The sequence below is a fragment of the Danio rerio genome, chromosome 8 (assembly GCF_052040795.2).
Source record: "Danio rerio strain M-AB ecotype USA chromosome 8, GRCz13ab, whole genome shotgun sequence".
NCBI lineage: Eukaryota > Metazoa > Chordata > Actinopteri > Cypriniformes > Danionidae > Danio > Danio rerio.
In genome coordinates, this window is record NC_141028.1 from 40,555,001 (window position 1) to 40,575,781 (window position 20,781).

The window sequence follows — 20,781 nt, forward strand, 5'->3', positions numbered from 1 at the left end:
TCATCTCAGCTCTCACTAGCGTACCTTGCCCCTCACCTTCTGCCACAACAGTCATAGACGAGTCCTGCACAGAGATCACGCCTTCGTCCAATGAGGTGACAGTCAGACGATAGTGAGCAGGGTCATAAATGTCCAGTGGGGTGAGGGAGCCATCGCTAAATTGTAGCCAGGAGCTCAACACAGCTTCCTAAAATGAGAATAAAGTGTCATTTAGCAATGTTGGTAAGAATGGTGGTTAAGATTACAAAAGTGGGAAGTGCAATGACCTGTTTAGGATTGCTGAGAACTTCCTGTGTGGTTGCTGTGGCACTAATGACTCGATTACTTCCTGTGTTGAGCTGAAGGTTGAGTGTGAGACCACTGATCAACTGCAGGCCCAGTTCAGTGATGGTCACTCTTTCTTCCACAACTTTCACTGTCCTCTCTGCCAGGATTGAGTCTGATAGCGGGGAAAGGACCTAAACAAATGAAGACACCTGGTTAGCAAGTTGGTCATAATGATTTGCTGTAAAAACAAAATATATTTGTTGCCATACAAGCAGCAACCTCTCGCTCGTGAAGCAAGTACGTGAGTAACTGATACAGCAATTCATCAAAATTCCGCTAGGCCCGGCTCCGTAATAGATTTCTATTGACTCCAATTTTAAAATGGCCAGCTTTACAGCAGAAATAAAGGTGTTTACAGCCTGGTACTAAAACGATTTTGGTGTTGTGGCAGACCTGCTATTGTGGCTTCAGTGTCGCCATGAAAATAACTCCCTCACCATAATCACCGCTCCTCACGTGCTGATCAGGGACAGCCGCTGCCTGGTTGGGTGAAGTAGGACTGGTGGGTTACATGTGGGGCCCGTCCGGGATGGGAGTGAGGTTTATGGGGGTGAGTGTAATGAAGGCCACCTAGCAAAGTGCTATGCAGGTAAACCTCACTCCTGAACTCAAAAGGTGCTCTAGCGACAGACTCTAGAAGCCATGGTCTTTAGCCTCCTTGTTAGACTAACTGACTCCCATGCAACGAATCATGATTCAATCCCAGCTCAGAGCGGGTTGGGTGCAGTATGTCCGTTGGTTACACGTAGGGGCACGTCCGGGATGAGAGTGAAGTTTAGGGGGCATGAGTGTAATAGAGGCCAGCTAGCGAAGTGCTAATGTAAGTACACCTCACTCCTCTGATGTCAAAAGGTGCTTTAGTGACAGACGTTAGGGGCCATGGTCTATAGCAGGGGTGGGCAAACTCGGTCCTGGAGGGCCGGTGTCCTGCATAGTTTAGCTCCAACTCTAATCAAAAACACCTGAACATGCCAATCAGTGTCTTCAAGATCACTAGAAATCTATAAGCAGGTGTGTTTGATTAGAGTTAGAGCTAAACTGTGCAGGACACCGGCCCTCCAGGACCGAGTTTGCCCACCCCTGGTCTATAGCCTCCTTGTTGAGCAACCAACTCCCATGCAAAGAATTGCTGGTTTGATCCCAGCTCAGACCAGGTTGGGTTTAGTAGGACCAGTGGGTTACAGACTGTTTACAGAAATTTAAATGATGACAATACATATATATTAATTTTTGTCATGTGTGACAGTGAAAATGCAACGTCTACAACCCATAGACTGTATTTGCTAGGGTTTATAGTACACTAGAGTTCATACAGTGGACTAAAAATTAACAAGAACAGAAAAAGATGCTTTCTGAAGGTGTGCAAATACATATTGGCTTGACTGTAACTGTATGTGTGGCCTGATCAACCATAAATAAGCCAAAGTCAACTGATCAACTGACAGAACTGTACCTTTATAGTAGTGGTGCCCACATCTTGTCCTGACAGCACTCTGCCTGCCTGCAGACGGACAACATTAGGGTCCTCCACCTTCAGAAAGTACCGCACCAGCCTGGTCACATCCACCTGCCAATCAGAGCCCAGGAAAAAGGCCTGTGGCTCTCTTGGGTCTGATTGCTCTGCCACGAAGTGCGTCAGGACTCGAACCAGAGCGTGCTGGAACTGCAGCATACAGCCTCGGCCCTTGCGCTCTTCTTCACTGCTCCAGCCTGCTTTACTGTTGGAGACATAAAGATGTTACTGGTAACCCACTTATAGTCATGTAAGTCCATCTGTCACCTTTCCTTGTCTTCATAACAGCTCAGATTAGACCTCACAGGAAAAAAAGGAACCACATGTACACCTTTATGTAATTCAAATAATGTGGAAAAGAATGGAGAGCACATATCAGACACTGACTCACTTGATAGGATCAAACTGTGAATTAATGAAGGGATGTTTCAGCCTGATGTAATCCATTACACAATAGAATTTAACCTACGAACAACCTTACACAATCTTATTCACAATTTCATAATCTACTTTACCCTTATGAAACTGGATTTACAGCATGAACGCATTTTCTGGCTATTATTTTCTAACAACTCCCCATAAATTAATTGTATTAATGCTATTTTGCCTTCACAATCAATACAACCATTTTATGTTATGTAAACAAGTTTATTAATGCAAAGTGTGGATGTTTCAAATTATTTCCTGGAATCTGAAGCTTAGTGTTTCGTGGATAATGTGTTAAATAGGGTATTGAAGACACTCATCTTTAAAGCGAAATTTGTCCAACAGATAAGACTAAGGTAGATGAAACCAGGATGGGAAAATATAAATTAAAACAAACTAAAACTCTTAATTTTGTTGACAAAACACATTATTGATCGAAAGTAAAGAACAGCAGTAATTGTAGCATGAAGCAAATGTACAACTAACATGTCTGAAATTTACAGCAACCAAAAATGAAGTGTAAAGACCCTTGTGTTGAATGATTTCAGCTCATATGTGGCCACAGCACATCACTAGTCTTTTAAAGGACATAACTAGTCTGATACACTGATCTACTGTGATCTTGAACAGTTTACTGACTGCAGTGAATTTATTAGCCCTAAATTTGTTTTCAGGGATTTTCTTGCAATTCTCAGTCAGGTTTATATCAGGAGCCTAGGCTGCCATTTCATTATTTCAATGGTTTCAGCCAACTTTTATGTTTGCTGTTCGACAGGGACTCTTTGATCATTACATGTACCCACAGAGTGTATATCCAAATGCTCATTAAGAGTTTCAATGTTATCCTGTCCTCTTATGTCTTCATCTGTCTTTTTTGGACAACCAGGCCAGATATTTTAGGAAATTTTAAAGACACAATATTATAGAAATCAAAGATCTGAAAAAATTAAAAAACAACTTCTCTTTTTTTAATTAAAGGGTCATCTCTTACTGGTGATTACAGTTAAGTAATTATCCACAGATATATGATGAAACAAGTGGATACCTTTAAGTATCTTGGAGTAGTCACTGAACTTAAACTGACTTAGAGAGCCCACATTGACTACGCCTGCTCAAATTTAAAAAAATAGACTATATATATATATATATATATATATATATATATATATATATATATATATATATATATATATATATATATATATATATATATATATATTTTTTTTTTTTTTTTTTTTTTTTTTTAAGGAGACTCAGACTGATTGGTGTAATTAAAAAACCTCTAACGAGAATGTTGCTGTTTTATCAAGCAGTTTGGGGAAATTTACTAAATTATGGTATGCATATTTTTTTATTTTCAATAAAAAGTTATTGCACATCTTGTTAAATTGCCATGAAAGTGATTGGTGATCCATTGAGTTGTTCGTTTTTAGGAATGCACAATTAATAGCAAATTATCCAAATCAGGTTTTATTTTCAATGTATAAAGTACCGTCATTGGGGAAGTGATAAAGGGTTCCTTTATGTAAAAGTAATCGTAGCAGGAAGTCATTTATACCAGCGTCCTTTAGCATTTTAAATGGTAAATTACTCAATGTTACATGTTGTCTTAATTTTGTATGTGGACTAAGTCTAAGACAAATGTGCTGTTTGAGTCCAACTCATCTCTTGGTTTTCATCTGGACTCTCAGAGTTTTAGTGCGTTTATAAATTCTCACCATCTTCCAAAGTCAATTAGACTGTCGTTTTAATATGATTTGTCAGTCAATTAATGAAATTACCACCAATTTCCAGATTAACACCCATAACCAGGAGGATCTAATAGTGTTCACTGAATGTGATCAGTTATTTTTCAAATATCTCATTTAAGCTTTTTATTAAGCTTTAGAATAAATGTACTTCTTAAAAAATATTTATTAAAATTAGCTTTTTCGTTTTGTTTTGCATCTTAAGCATTGATTCAGACATCAAAATGTAGGGAATTGTATTTTGTTTTCTAATTTTGATATTCATTTATATACATTTTGTGTTTTTAGTAGAAGCAGACCGAGAATCATTAGCCTCATCTTACTCCACTTGTTTGACATACACACCAAGGTTTGGATGCCATGCAAGTGTTTACACTTACTCAAATGAACCACACAAACAGAGTAATCTAGTGCCTACTGTGAACACAACCTAAATGCTTTAATACTAAATCCTCAACCTTACATGAGTGTACTGTACTGTCAGATCAGTGCAGCTCACTTTTGGGGGCTTTTCTTTTGGGTTCCATACCTATTACCTGATACCTTTTTAGTATTACCTTGGATGAAGTTCCAATCTGTCATGATTAACAGCGATCCAGCCTGTGCAGATTGCTGGTAAACACGCAAATCGGCAAGAACTACAAATCCTCCATCATGCAACCCACATACCTGCTCCAAGTCTTCATTGATTAGACGCTCACAGCTGGTACTCATGATCATTGATTCTTTAAACCCCTCTGTTCCACACACATGCTGCTGAGTATTGTTAAGCTGTTGCTGTCCTTACGTATGCGGTTTTCCAAAAACGGGCGAAAGGTTCAGGGCAGGTAAAAGAATCAAAACACGATAAACAGTTCGAAGTCAAAAACACCGGAAACAAGGAAAACCGCTTATGTAAGGACAGCAACAGGTCAACAACACTCAGCAACATGTGTGTGGAAAAGAGGGCTTTAAATAGTCCAAATAATCAATGGTCATGAGTATCAGCTGTGAGTGTAAAATCAAAGGAGATTTGGAGCAGGTGTGTGTGTAAGTTGCATGACTGGATCTGTAGTCCTATTAATGGCGTATTTGTAGTTCTTGGCAATTTGCGCGTTAACCAGTAATCTGCACAGACTGGATTGCTAATAATCATAACACAAACAAGCTTTACAGTTACCAAAACAGAAAATATACATACTTTTGATCACCGATTAGTCCAAGAGGATCATCACTAACAGCATCATTGGATTTGTGTGATGTCCGCTTTACCATATAGTTCTTTTAAAATGTCTTTATGTTATTAATGGTAAAGCGTCTTTTCTTTTCTATTTTACCTCCTTTTTGAGTCTATTGTGTTACATGTGTGTGTGGACAACAGCACTGGAGAGAAAATCATATAGACCATTGTGAGGGTTGCAAACAATAACAATGGTTCTAACGTATTTCCTGCGTTACATTTTTAATTTCCATAACTTCTGAGAATCCATAAAGGTCCACATATTGATAAATAATGTTATGACAGCTGTTTTATTGTTAAGTCATGATTAGACCCACACGGAATCTGCGCGCGCAGAATTCCGCAGATTTCAGCAGATTTTCCGCAGAATTCTGCAGATTTTTGCCCATCATTAATTCTGTTTATTCACTTGAGTAAATGTGTAAATCTGAATTTATTCAGTTTTTATTCAGTAATGTATTACTTTTTATTTCATATATTAAGGATTTAGTTATGATACTCTGCTGGATAGTCCCAAAATAATTCAGCAGAAATCCGCAGATTATTACCAAAATTCTATTAGAAATAGCAAAAAACATCCGCAGATTCCATCTGGCCCTGGTCATGATTGAATAGCCTCTTGTTAAAGTTATGAATGGTTTGACAACAAGCAGGGAATGTTCATCGCCACACTGAAGGGGTCTATAAAGGCTTATGGAGGGATTGGAAGTAGTCTGTGCCTCTTTTTTAAATGTCTGGGTAAACACAGACACATAGCAACCCCATTACTCTGTACTTGAACTGTACTATAACAAAGTGGAGTGGAAAAGCAACTTTTCACCGCCAAGCTGTACTGAAAACTTGACTTCAAGTTTGAGTTTTGTACAAAGGTTTCGTACAAGTTTGAGTTTCATACAAAATGTATCATGTTTTCCTACCATATAACTAAAACATATGTATGCTAATGTGATCACAGTATGTACCTCTTGGTGGACATAATAGGGATCCTCCAGCTCTTGATGGGACTCAGCTCTGAATCAGACACCTCGATATCCAGTGGCAGACGAGGGAACCAAACCTTCATCTCCAGCTGAGCGCTCAGGTAACTGTAGGTGAAGTTCACCAGCATCCTCAGTCTCCCCTGGCTTTCTTTTCCGTTCACGTAAACAAAGTCACATCTGTCGGACACCTGGGGGGCATCCAAAAAAACGTTGTTTTACGTTATTTATAACTGCAGTCCACATGGCTGGTCGTAGTGTTTTTCATGTTCTGCTGGATTGGAATGGATGTGTGTAAGAGGATTTCTTAGCGCTTAGTCCCAGTGCAAACATGCATTTTTGGGAGCAAGTTTAATTTGGAGTTTTGGAACTGCTTGGGATTGAACTGCTTTAGTAGTAATTTGTTTCATCTGTCAACGAACTCAGTTTGAAAGTAAGATATTCAGAGCAAAATAAAGATGTAGTAAACCTTGTTAACTTAATTGCACTCGAGCTCTATTTTCAATGGAGCCTTTGGAGGTTTGCTGTCACTTTTGAAATATAAGACATGGCACTGGGAGTCTCAGAGACACTTAACGGTTCGGCATGGGCTTATCAAATGCATGCCGCCACATGATTAAATCAGTTGTATAATTTATGGAGCAATTAAATTTTAACAAGATTGAGGAAGGCTTACAGGGGTGACTTTGACCACCTTTCTAGCATGTAAAATAAGCATGTTAGCTTAGCCTAAATGGGTTAGTGAGTATGTGCTGTGTTTATGAGTTAATATATCTAGTGTGTCAGTTTGGCTTGCGGTGATTGGCGGTTTTATACATGCACAGCTATAAACGCCATGATTACTTACACATACAGGATTTAGATGGATGGCAAATGATGTGTTTATGGGCGAATAAGATGGTATAATCCATAATACTGAATTTATGCTTTTTATTTTATCCTATTAGTCAATTCACACGGAATCCAACGCTTCAGATTTCCACAAATGATTCAGATTGCCTGTTATATATATAATCCCATATATCTTCTATATATTTTCCATTTGTTGTTATTTTAATATTACTGATAAAAGTGTACTATTTGAAATGAACTAGTTACACTGAAAAAAATAATAATTCATTGGATTTACTCAATTTTTAAGGTAGGTGGTTGCAAACAATTTATATGGAGACTATTCAAATTCTAATTAAACTGAACATTACTAAATTGAATTTGTTTTAATTCAGCCTATTGTTACACTCCATGGTGAATGTATTGTTGTATGTTGTGTTTTGTTGTCGCGGCGTCAACTCACAGCAAGAAGGTTGCTGGTTCGAGCCTCAAGTTGGCATTTCTGAGTTTGCATGTTCTCTTCGTGTTCGTGTGGGTTTCCACTGAGTGCTCCTGAGTGGTCGGTCGTGAAGGTGGGGCATTGATACACTGCACCCCAACCAACCATCAAACTTTTCACTGTTACTCTCTCACCCGTGCTAGTTAAATGGTGGGAAAGCACTTTGTTGCAAAAATGTCAAATATTTTCAACTGACCAACTCATTTATGTAGTAATAAAACAAAAGTAATATAAACAAAGCACTTAATTAATGTATTTTATATATATATATATATATATATATATATATATATATATATATATATATAAAGGTAGGTTACATTTCACTACTGTAGTAAAATACAAGGCATTTAAAAGTATTTATGTTTATTGTATCCTAACTGGTCCTCAATCCACATTAGGCATGGGACGTAAACTGTTTTCAATGTATAACACGGTTTGGTAAAGCCAAGGTTTTAAAACCGGCAAAATTTTCTGCTATACCGACTGTTCCTAGGGTATATGTAAGGTTTCTTTTATTTATGTTTTTTTTATTTTTTATTTAATTAATTTATTTATTTTTAGGACAACAGTATCTCCCACTGAAATGCCGTTTTTAATTGTAAAGAAATCTGTTTTAGGACCTAATGAAGAAAGCAGAAGTCAATGATTCATTTGAATTACTTAGCCTGACTTGTTTACTGCTCCAAATTACTTTAAATCACAATATCTTGAAACCGTGAGTTTCAAGTTTTATTCAAGGTAATCATACCGCCAGAATCTTATACCGGCCCATGCCTAATCCACGCACTCGTACCGAGCGATGATTGAACGCATGGGAGGCGAATGCTCTTAGGAGGAGGCTATGAAAGTAAGGCTTTTTTGCACTGCACTTGCCAGCTGGAATCCGTTATACACTACATACTAATAATATTTGCAGTGGCCTTCTTTAAAAAATTGTTGTAAATAATATGCAAATACACTTTGGTATGGTTCAAAAGATTAATAAATTACTGTTGTATTTTAGTTGAATTACTGCTGTGTGGGACCGGTGCAGTGCTTTCAAACAGCATAAATGTATGTAATCGACGCCTAATCTCTTGCTATACACTTTACTAACCCACAAGGGTGTTAAAACCTTTGAATCAAATTTCAAAGCAGTCACGTGAATATAGGTGAAATTGCAGCTCCAGACGTCACTAATCATGTTATTATGGCAAAACGAATCAAGCTCATGTACACTGCTTCACTGTGAGATGTAGAATTTTTTTGATGCTAGCTTTAAAGCCTCGGTGCACAACATCGACACAACCCCTTCTATTATAAAAAAAAAAGAAAATCCAATGAATCATATTTTTTTAGTGTATGAACCATTCCATATAATCAGGTTACTTCACAAACAGTGCAGAAATACGAGTATTAAATATTATATCAATCCCATATATCTTCCGTCTTTTTTCTTTCATTATTATTTTTTGATCATACTTTCTGATATATATATATAAGTGTACTATAGTTTAAAGGTAAAAGCCATCTCTGTGTACCAGACTGTATTTAACATGTATGAATGCATTCCACTACATACATTTCTCTTTAAAATCACTATAGAAAATGACATAGTTCCATGTATGCCTATGTATTCATTGCAAAAGAAGTCCTAATAAGTTAATAAGCATATATAATGACTATATTTCTTCCGTTCTCATCAACGCTAAATGTATTATAACCAGTCAAAGTACCACTCGTGTTTTCATGAACAGATTTAGCTTTGAAAATAAAGAGAAGAGCTGGATGCTGTCTTGAATGCACTGAAAGTGTGCGCTAGACAGCGAGTGAAGATGCTTTGTTTATGCCTGATGCATTGGCTCTGGTGTAAACACAACAGGAAGCTCATGCACAAAGAATTTTGTGTTCCAAAAAATGACAGCCGATAGGGAGACTAAGTAGTAGTTGCAGAACTTTATCTGGCCGCAGGTAAAATATTAATTGTTTACTGGTAGAGTAGCATGTCTGAGGAGATAGCGACGGATAAGAGAACGGGAGACTCTATAATTGCCATTATTTATCACATCTCTCTTTAGAATAATTTATATGGTACATCCGCATTTTATTCCTACTACACACATTCATATTGAATAGTACATACTTTTTTAAACGTAAAAGTTTCAAAACATTTTTGGTACCAAATCTGGTAGCATTTACAGAATCAAGAGTCGACTTCAGCACAGGAATCAGCTGTTTTTGTTTATGTGATAGTATTTGCTTATGCCCATAATCATCCCCTTCAATTGATGTTGTTTTGTCTTTTATCCTTTCATTTTTCTTTTGGTTGATTTGATGACGTCAGGCTTTAAAATTGAAGAAATCGAATCTCTCGCTCATTCCTCCATGCCAACCACAGTCTCCTTTGTACTGTCTTTTGATTTTAGTTTGGAGTGGAGAGTCCCAACCTGCTTTAGGTTTGTTTGGATATTTGTTTAATAAGTTGTTGGGCTCCCCATCTCTCATTGTTTTGGATCGTTTTGCGGATTACTTAATCATGTAGTGTAACAATGCAACTTAATAATGTAAAGAAACCTTATAGGTTAATAAATAATTCAGTTGGAGAACTTTTATGTTACGTTTTCCTGAAATCACGAGTCTTATTCAAGTATATATAACAGCTGAATTTTTGTTCTCTAATTCTAATGTAGTAAAATGGTGGGTGGGTGACATTTGCTACAGCGTTTGAGTTAGAGAATTTTTTGTGGTTGAAGATCAGTGTGCTGCAAATGGTTCATAGGGCTATCATAGACTCCAAGAGGAGAAGAAGAATCCAGAAGAATATTAATAAGAACCGGAATGGATACAATAGGTGCCTATGCTCCTTCGGGGCTTGGCCCCTAAATATAGCTGCAAGCAGCAATAGCGGGGTCAAGCAATCCAGAGGCACAATGACAAAACAGTCCAGAGACCATGAGCAGCAAGCTCTACAGAGTTCAAGCTACATATTTAAAATGAGTTGAAACAACACAAATTTTAAGTAGTTTTAATAAACTTAAATTTGTTCAAACAATTTAGTTATTTGTCTATTTGGGATAACATGAAGGAAAAGTAATTGGCTCAACTTTTATTTACGGTGAGAAGTGGCAGAATTTGGACACATGCAGTGTGTTAGCATTATCACTTACAAATAACAAATAGCAGTCATATTGACTATACTTTGTACTCTTACTCTTACATTCGTGCCATTTTTGTAGTTTAACTGATAATATTATGATGTTACAGTATGAAATGCTATATTAATGTAATGCAGTGTTCAGTTGTTTTTCCATTAACCTATTTGTGTTCATCAATCATAATCATTCATTGAATCATTCAATTACCATGAATCATTACAAACTCACAAGTACAGTATAATCAAGTCAATTATTGTAAGTATTTGTGTGTGTATCACATGCTATTTTAAATATCTTTATCATTTGTGTTAAAGGGATAGTTCACCCAAAAATTGCAATAACCTCATTATTTTTAAATTTACTCTCCCTAATGTGGTTTTAAACCTTAATACTAAAATACTAAAACAAAAGAGACACAGAAAAGAGCATGGGCATTCTGTTCTGTTGTATTTGTTAAAGTGTTTCATTTTAATCATATTAGCATGTTACTAAATTATAGAAAAAGTAAATATCCCAATGATTATTTAACTCCCTGTTAGGAAAGCCAGTATCGATAAAAATTAAAAGCAAGATTGCGTCTAAGATTGTATTTTTGACACACAAAGATATTTTGAAGAATGCTCATTACTGGGACCCATTGACTTCTATAATAGAAAAAATACAATGGGTCCCAGCAAGCAAGCATTTTTCTAAATATCTTCTTTTGTGTTTAACAGAAAAAAGAAACACCCAAAAGGTTTTGAACATGTGAAAAGTGAGTAAATGATGATTTTGGAGTGAACTATCCCTTTAATTCAGCTTTTTAACACAAAATAAACACATGCGTTTAGCGCCATCACCCGATCATTGAACTATGATTATTTCATTTGAAGAACACCTTTATTCTCATTTATTAAATTCTACATAATGTTCAACCACAGCTGCTCCTTGTGGCTTTCCCCCACTCGAAAATTAGGCCAAGGACAACATATGGGTAATGACTTTGATCCAGCAGCTATTTATCATTTCAAGCTAATGTGATGGCTAAATTAGACTCATTTGGACAGTTGTGTTGAAAGAGTGTTGTTGTAATAAGGGGATTAAGGTCTTATAATGGAGTAAAATAAGTTTGTAATAAACTGCAACCTTAGGGCGACTATTCCTCACCATGCTATGATATTAGTAAATGGAGTTTCTACATTTCTCTCAATATAATTGATGCATTTTCTAAAAGTGTTGTTACGCAACAATTTATCACAAATCTATGACAGAGTGTTTCCCAACACCATATTTCCAGCAAACAGTCACAAATAATAATGCAATCTGAACATATGGTGTAAAAAAGAACCTATAATCTTTAGTCTTGTTAACCAACTTGTTTAGTCTTATGTTATCTGGTTATAATTGTGACAATTGCCAAATATGTATTGTATGGGTCGAACTGATTTTTTATTTTTATTTTTTTTTTTACTTTTTATGCCAAAAATCATTTAATATTATCTTCCATGAAGACATTTTAAACCGCACACTCTAAATATACACTGTAAAATGGTTACTGCTTTAAATGTTTCAGTTCCATTTAAATCTATCAAATTAACGTTACAAGTCACTTCAACTTCCATCAATTAAACAGACTTAAAACATCGCGTTAAAATGTGCATTACTTGAAAAACAAAGTTGAAACCTAATTATTAATATATTAAAATAAGGTAAAGTAACATAAAAACATGTGTTGTCATTACTTTTTGATCGTAACATTGTTTGCAGTGTACCAAAGTGTAATTTTGATTAGTAATATTTTAGTCAACTTTAAAGGTGTTTTTCTCAATGTTCAGATTTTTCTGAACTCTCAAATAATAGTATCTTGGCCAAGTATCATCCTTTCCTATGCATTAATTACAATTTCCAAAAATTTACCCCATGACTGGTTTTGTAGTCAGGGTCACAAATCTTTTTTTTTTCCTCCAAAGCAAAATAGCAGAAAACAGAAAAAAGTTTTTAATTTACCACATCAACAATCTAGATCTAGTTGAAGCAACATGGTTCTAATAATGGATACATAACAATTTTACTAGGACTTCAGGAAACTGTCATGACATTGCATTTATTGAGCAATAAATTTACTGCAAAAACCTATACCACTGTAGAGAAGCGCATCCTAGAGCAATTAGATTGATATAAAACTTGTTGTGGATCTGTAGTGATTATAGAGCTCTTAATGAGGAGGTCACTCCACTCCACTATGCTGTTCCAAACTGACTTTCGATTTGTGTACTTCTTTGTAACATACAGACCTTTGAGACTTTGCCTATTATGGAACTATTTTACTGGTCAAGATGTAATACAAAAATGAACACGTGTTTTGACTTTAATGGAATGTTCATTAGGAAAATTAACATTTGATAAAAGTTTACATTCAGGCTATGCGAGACAGGTGATTTTCTCCAGTGAAACATTACAGAAGATTTTCAGCTGAGCTCAGCATCTTTAGTGTTTCATATAATTCAAGTCAGTGTTTGCTGTCACTTGAAGATATATCGAGGTTTTAAGCACACAAAATTGTGTTCGCTGAAAACATTTTTCACAATATTATTACCTAATTTACAGCCTCAGGCAAACAGTGCTTTGTGAGTTTATGAAATTCTGAAGCTTGAGATTTCTTGACATGATCGGTACCAAAATCAGATGTGTACTGATTCCGTTGCCATAGCTGTGGACTCTTCAGTCATGACAATATTGATAATAATGTCATCTATTGGCTTACAAAGACCCTAATACATTAATCAGATCTATGGGATCAATTTTGTGTTGTATATGCATGTATATGAATGAATTTTTTAATGCTAAATGACTAAAACATAATCATACACGACAACATGATGGCACCAAATTGGCTTCTATTAAAGGGATGAAAGTCTTCTATCAAAAAGACTTTAAAAACTGACAATGTAATAAACTCAAGTTGTTTAAAAATAGTCCTTTAACTAAGGAAGTCAATGGTTATCAACTGTTTGCTTATTAACAATCTTAAAAAATTAAGTTGTAACTGTACGCAAGTTTAAGTGAGTGGTGTAGGCCAAATCTGGGCCAGAATAAAAGCAAATTCTGGCCCAGAATAGGGTCAGTTCTGGTTTATTTGGTTGAATTCTAGCTGAAATGTGATATTGCTATGGCTTAATTGTGGCTCAGATCTGGCAAACAGGAACGAATCACCCTAGAGCCATCATTCCATTCAGTGTGTGGTCCAGAAGTAAGCGTCTGGAGTAGGCCAGATCTGGGCCAGAATAAAAGCAAACTGTGGCCCAAAATAGGGTCAGTTCTGCTTCATTTGGTTGAATTCTGGCTGATATGTGATATTGCCATGGCTTAATTGTGCCTCAGGTCTGGTAAACAGGAGCGGACCACCCAAGTACCATCATTCCATGCCATCATTTTGCTAGCTGGGTCCTGTTGGGCTTAATTTTCTTCAATGACATTAGCCCCTTTCACACATACAGACCTTTCCGGAAAATGGCCGGAATGCTGCGCTGTGTGAATGCAGAAGGAAGATTCCCGTAATAAGCGCGTGCACGTCTAGAACGTGCTGACGTGAGACGTCTGCTTTAGCCAATCACAACTGTCAGACGCATTTACGTCCGCGCGGTTTGTGAGAATAAAAGCCTTTGAATATTTTTCCAGACACATTTAGCTGCTAGAAGTTAGTCAGATCACGTTTATATGTTCTTCTTAATGCCAACTGTGTAAATAATCATCGATGAAATGCTTTTGACAAGCCGTTGTTTGTTTACCTTCAAGCTTTGCGTGTGCCTGTGAAACAGCCTGTGAGCGCCTGCACACGCACATATTATGAACATCTCGACATGCGAAAGTGATCCTGCGAAAGTTGTTTACAATATTGATCATCCACAGAGTTTGTAATTTAGTCAAATGTTTACAAATACAAGTGCAGCCGTTTAAAGCTCATTTGTGGTGAATGATGTCAGAATTTACCGGTATTTTGGAATGGATGTGTGAATGCTCTTTTCTGGAAAATTTCCGTAACGTCCTCGCCTGTGTGAACAGCGCTTTTTTGAATATACCGGTAAAGTCGTTCCGGATATTTTCCAGATATGTATCGGTATCACTGTGTGAAAGGGGCTAAAGACAAACTACATGAGAAGAAATTGTTGAATTTTGTGTCCCAATGCACATTTGTTCTTTACAAATACATTCAACACCTACAACCAAATCATGCCAAATCATGTAATCTGAATGGGACTTTAAGGCTGTAACTGAAGTTGTAGTAGCAGTTGTAGTTTTGTGTATCTCTTCAGTAATTCTGCTTGTTAACAGCAGGTCACTAATGCTCAATCCTTACTTAATTAATCACTTAATTATCTCATTAACTTCAACACTGCCTCTGTGTTCTTGAAGTTGGCATAAACAGAAGTTAAGATTGTCTTTTTTCCATTTTATGGATTGTACATCTGATTAAGACTGTCTTTAAGATGAGAAAAATTGTAGGACAGTACATGATTTTATTATTTGGGAACCAATTGTATCGTTAGAAGATTGACATGTTAAGAAAATGGAGGAAAATTGACAATTGGACAGAAGTGAAACACTCCTATACCCTCATCTGAGGCATTCCATGTGACCAGAATTAAAGAAATGTCTTTTCAAGGCTGAGGGAAGGTTATGGTTTTTGATAAAAGATTATGGAAGCATATGAATGTTTACAAAGTATTGAAGTGGACAGATACATCGTTTATGACAAGCACTACTATACAAGAAGACTTTCAATTAGTTTTTTATCTGATGAAAAGTCAATGTCAAGCGTCGTCCTTTCCACTGTTTATTAACTGTTGGTCTGCTATCTGGGTTATGGTCTTTTAAAAAAAAAATCACACGACAAACTTGTTTAGAGAAACATGACTATGATTGAATTATAGCAGAATTTTTCATTTTTGGGGGACAATTCCCAGCAAGAGGCTCATCATGTCTGTAGCTCATGTATAATCTACTAATCTTGTAAAAGTTTTCTCTCCCTCTCTCTCTCTGAGAACATTAAAGTAAATGCATTTCTGTGTAATTGTAAGAAATGCAGCCAGAAAGTGCTGTTGTCCTTGAATGAGACACGGCTGAAGTTGTTTTAGGTCTCTGCTCTTGGCTGCAGTCACGGTGTAGTGCTGAGCTGTCCTTTCAGATTAACTACTCAACAAAGAGGATACAGGGATCCGGAGTGAGGTCAAAACTTAATGACTTTCACAGGACTGTCCCAGCAACATGGGGGCAAAGGTTATATACACCGAGAACAAGCTTTACATGTTCCTCTGAGACTTTTTGTATGCTAATGACAAGTATATACAAATAAGACATCTTTCACTTTTATAATAACAGACACACTGTAAAAAATGGATTCCACACAATTCATTCCTGTTGTTCCAACAAAAGTAAATTTAGTTAACTTAATACATTTAAGGGTTACGTTGCTTTAGAAAATATAAAGAATTGTTTTTAAATATGCAATTTGATGAAGCAGCATGACTTTTTGAGTGCAGTGCAAGACAAACACCTGTCAGGTTGGTAAAATTGTGCACTTTTGATTTTGGGGCAAAAAGTTCAAACTAAATACTTTTTTTAGAAAATAAATAAATTAAATGAAAATAATTTTTTTTTACATTTCTAACCTGAAATAAATATATTATTAGCATTAATAATAAAATGTATTATAATTATTATTATTATTATTATTATTATTAATAAAATTATTATTAGAATGTCGCTGATATGTTTGACAAAAATAGTAAAAATATGTTCCATACACCATGAAAAAATATTAATATATTTATCTGATTAATTCAAGCATTTTATTATTATTATTGTTAATAATAATAGTTATTATTATTATTATCATTACTATTATTATTATTATTATGTAATTATATATTTACTTATTTATGTAAATAAAAAAGTAGAATAAAATGCGAAGTAAAACTTTATTTACTCAAAATATATTATTATTAGCATTATTATTATTATTATTATTACTACTACTACTACTACTACTACAGTTAATGTAGATTATATATGTGGCAAAATCGGAAAATATACATCTTGGATGATACATCTTGAATAAATAGTAGTTTATTTCTCTGATTCATTTAAACATTTTAATAATGATAATAATAAACATCAATTCATTACTTGATTTATGTGTGTGTGTGTGTGTGTGTGTGTGCGAATTTTTTTCAGACAGTAAATTACAATAATATTGTAAAATAAAATATTATTTTACAATCCCAGAATACCTTTGCTTGGGATTCCTTAAGGGATGTTTGAAATGCAAAAATAATAAATAAGTAACAATAATAATAACTTTTTTATGCAACACAAAACTTTAATTTGTGGGCAAGTTATTAAAAAAGCAGCAGAGCAATTAATTTAAACAATTTGTCCTTAAAATAAAACATCTCTGCCATTAGTAAGTCTTTAGTAATATCTATTTCAGTAATTTAATTATTTTAATGAGCCTTTAATTCCATTATGATTTGATGGTGAAATTAAATAATAGTGTCATTTTTTTACTTTATACCATGAAAAGATATTAAAAATATTATTTAATCTTTAGTGGACATCAACATCAAATCTAAAAAAAATTAAAATATCACAGGCTGGAAAAACAAAACAGTATTAACAGTATAGCACCTTTACCTTAAGAACATTTTCATCAGTGGAGCTGCAGTCCACAAAGTCCGAGACATCCGTCACAGAACCATCCTGTTCCACAGCAATGGTTCTCACTGCCACCGTAACCCTCTTACCAGTCAGCACTGCGGTGTTCAGCAGCTCTGTGTCCTACACAGGGCACAAAGATCAACGTTCAATAGCAGATCCTGATACTGAGATCAGCTTAAACTCTAGCGGGCCTAGAAATGGAGGTCAGGGATTTGACAGGTTATGTTGACCATGCAATCTAGTGATGAAATTAATGTCATAATATCACTGGCTTTTCCCTCCAACACCATTTCACAGGTAAAAATAGCATGTTTACGGACACAAAAGCCGATTTCAGTTTGGGAATGGACTGTGTCAATCTATTTAGATAATCTGGGGCAGAGATGCACTACCTAGACCCCTAGAACTTTATGTAATCAAAGTGATTTGTGACGAGGACGAGCGAAAACGGATTATTTCATGTGACAAAACCTCATTTCTCAATATTGTCTACAGTGAATGGGAAGCTTAACAGGGCAAACTTTTGAACTTTAAAGATCCTGACAGATGTAAAATGGCAGCTCATATAAATGAAACAGGATTGCAGGAATCAAAGACCGCTTAATTTAACTTTATGCAACAGATTAAATGCAAGTAGAAGCTTTATCGATTGTGATTTGACAAATGAAAATGGGAATTTGCTATTGCCATCATACTGATCAAAGGGCTCTGTTTGGTTTTAAAATAGTTAGATTAATTTCTTATCCAATATAATACTCTTTAAAATTATCAAATCCTTTACTCTCTAAAACCGCAATAGCAGTTTACAAATCATGGATTTCATATGACGTGAAATCTATTATAATCTATAGGTTATACTGGGCAGAAATGCATAGCCAAATGATATGCTTTCTATTTCAGTTAGCGCTTCATAAGTTCTAATCGAAAGAGCCTTAGTGAGGATGTCCCTTTAGCTGCTTATATGCTATTGGTTAAACAGTACATTTATATAGTCTACTTACAGTACTTACAGTGAATTTCATGCAGCAATTTTAAAGATAAACTGTGTTTTGTATAATGAAAGTTAATATCAGCAGCAGTAATGCATGAAAGTAAGACTTAAGACTTCATTCATTCATTCATTTTCCTTTGTCTTAGTCCCTTTTTTTTATTAGTGGTCGCCTCAGTGGAATGGACCGCCAACTTTTCCGGCATATGTTTTACATAACGGTCGAGTCACAACCCACTACTGGGAAATAATTTAGGACTTGTATCTGAATTCTGTCTTCACAACAATTCCCATTCAACTGGCAATATGTACTGGTTTAATTCAAGCCAGGCAGTAGCATACACCAAAGGCACTATATTGCAATCCAAACGTGTAAAATAAAAACTCCCATGAATCATGAGCTATTAATGTTATTTTATTGCATGCTATAATGTATAAATCATTTGAACTTAGAATTGTTCAAAGGAACTTGCTTAAAAAGAAAGAAAACTCATTCTCATTCTTCGATTCATTTACTCGTTTGCTGGAAATTAGACCTGAATTTAGAAATAGTTTTGAGACAAATAATTGTGCTTAACAGACAAAATAATTATGTAGGCTAATAGGTGTCTTCAGTGTGGGACGTACAACACCATTTCTTTCACAGAAGAGAGAAAGTGAAAGTAAAGGCCGAATGGAGGAGGCTCGTTCTTTATCCTCGAGCTGCAGTTGCTCTGTTTAACTGTTCTTAACTGTTTTGAAGTGTTCAGTTTTTCCATTTACAAAGTCCGCCATGTAAATAGCAAATGCATAAAGGGATGCAACTGACTCTTAAAGGGAATGGGAGATTAGACTCTGATTGGTTTATTCTGAAAACACACCCATAACTCATTAAGAGCATGATGTAGGCCTATAGTTCTAATAATATTCATTAATCTATAGTTATAATGATATTTATACATGATCAAACTAGTGTGCAACTTAAGTATAACTAATTCTAAAATTGTTTTAAATTTGGTTTCATAGTTCAGGCCCAAATAAATATTTGTGGCATTTTTTAATTGTAATCAAGTTCATTTGATTATCTATCTTTAATCGTAATCAAGTATATTTGATTATATATCTGTCGATACCATCGATGCGGTTATTGAGTAAAATTGCTACTTTTTACTGTCATTTAATGTGTTTTTGATCATGATCAATGCACTTTCACTTTAGCCGAGCGTAAGCAGCACAGCAAAGATAGACCCAATAGACCAAAATTATTGCAGCACTGCTGCTTCAGCGCCACTTACACTCCACACTGATGCACTGCTTCTGTGTGCAGTATGAAAGCTACAATCTGTTAACATGGATGCTGAAAAAAACATGCGCTGCTCACACTCTGCTCGCATGTGCACTGTGAAAGAGGCGTAAGGCTAAAAGATTGTTCTGTAAAGTGTCATTTTTTATCTTGTAAGTAAGAAGATAAAGCAGAGGGAAAGTTTTCAGTTTAAAAGAAGTGTACTAGTTGCCCACTTTTTTTGTAAGAGACCTGGCAAACATATTGAGAGTTTTTGGCAATTCTCTGCCCTGTGCTGTTTTCAGATTTCTGGGATGGTGTCCAGTGGTATATTAGAGCTGCTAGAGAAAATCTGATTGATTATGCCTAAATCTGCTCATGTTTGGACACAATCCAAAGGTCAACATGATTGGTCTTGCAGATGAAGCCTGTCGCATTTACAAGCTCTGTCACTGTGCCCAACCCCTGCTGCCCTGCTGGATCAATCCTGTCTTTCAAAATGCCACTGAATAAGTAATGAGGATGCTTTACTGTCTTGAATAGTAACCGGTTTTGTTAAATTGTTGTAAGTCATTTCTTTAGAAACTCAAAGTGCTAATTAAATCTGAAACCACCCCCAGATATTTGAACATTGAAGGGGGACTCACTGGGAAAATAGGCCTTCAGTAAGTCTTGGCTGCCTACTGAAGCGGGTGCGATCTGACTAGAGAAACCAAAGAAGAAGGACTGCTGTTTCTGAAATCAAATTGCACTGGGCATGTTGCTGTTTAAAGTCATTTCTACTAACTAGCCTCTACTGCATTGGATTGATTAAATAGTCAATTGATGTCTTCTTAGCTTTTACATTGACATTAATCTGCATTGTTCCCAGGTGCAAAAATTTAAAGACTAAACTTTATTGAGTGATTACATTTTTTTTTTTTAATTTTAAGTAAGATTTTCAGAGCAAGGAAGTACAGTGGATAAAGTCGCATCACACATATGAAGAGGACACCACAAAATAAAACTTAAGAAACCTTTTTATTTGTAGTCTTAATGGCACACTGGATGACTGAATACTGAGTTTCAGGAAAAATGAAGGGAGATTTTTTTCAAGTCTGGGTAACAGAGTATATATCCAAAACATTCATTCAGTCATTAATTTTCGGCTTAGTCCCTT

The 20,781-nt window shown here is 35.5% G+C and overlaps 1 protein-coding gene and 1 long non-coding RNA gene across 2 annotated transcripts in view; one reads left to right on the forward strand and one right to left on the reverse strand.

Moving 5' to 3' along the window:
- LOC100332191 (transmembrane protein 132D) overlaps nt 1-20,781 on the reverse strand; it is a 66,030-nt gene that overhangs the window by 1,812 nt on the left and 43,437 nt on the right. Inside the window, exons 5-9 of the mRNA XM_087265100.1 lie at nt 17,350-17,493; nt 6,196-6,401; nt 1,781-2,045; nt 267-458; nt 1-187 (exon numbers count right to left, since the gene is read on the reverse strand). The exon at nt 1-187 is cut by the window's left edge and continues 1,812 nt beyond it. Of these exons, the coding sequence (XP_087121226.1) occupies nt 1-187; nt 267-458; nt 1,781-2,045; nt 6,196-6,401; nt 17,350-17,493 (994 nt within the window). The remainder of the gene's footprint in view (nt 188-266; nt 459-1,780; nt 2,046-6,195; nt 6,402-17,349; nt 17,494-20,781) is intronic.
- On the forward strand, nt 810-3,865 carry LOC147835743 (uncharacterized). Its single transcript, XR_015498252.1, has 3 exons — nt 810-1,222; nt 1,419-3,113; nt 3,667-3,865. It is a non-coding gene; the product is annotated as an uncharacterized LOC147835743 (long non-coding RNA).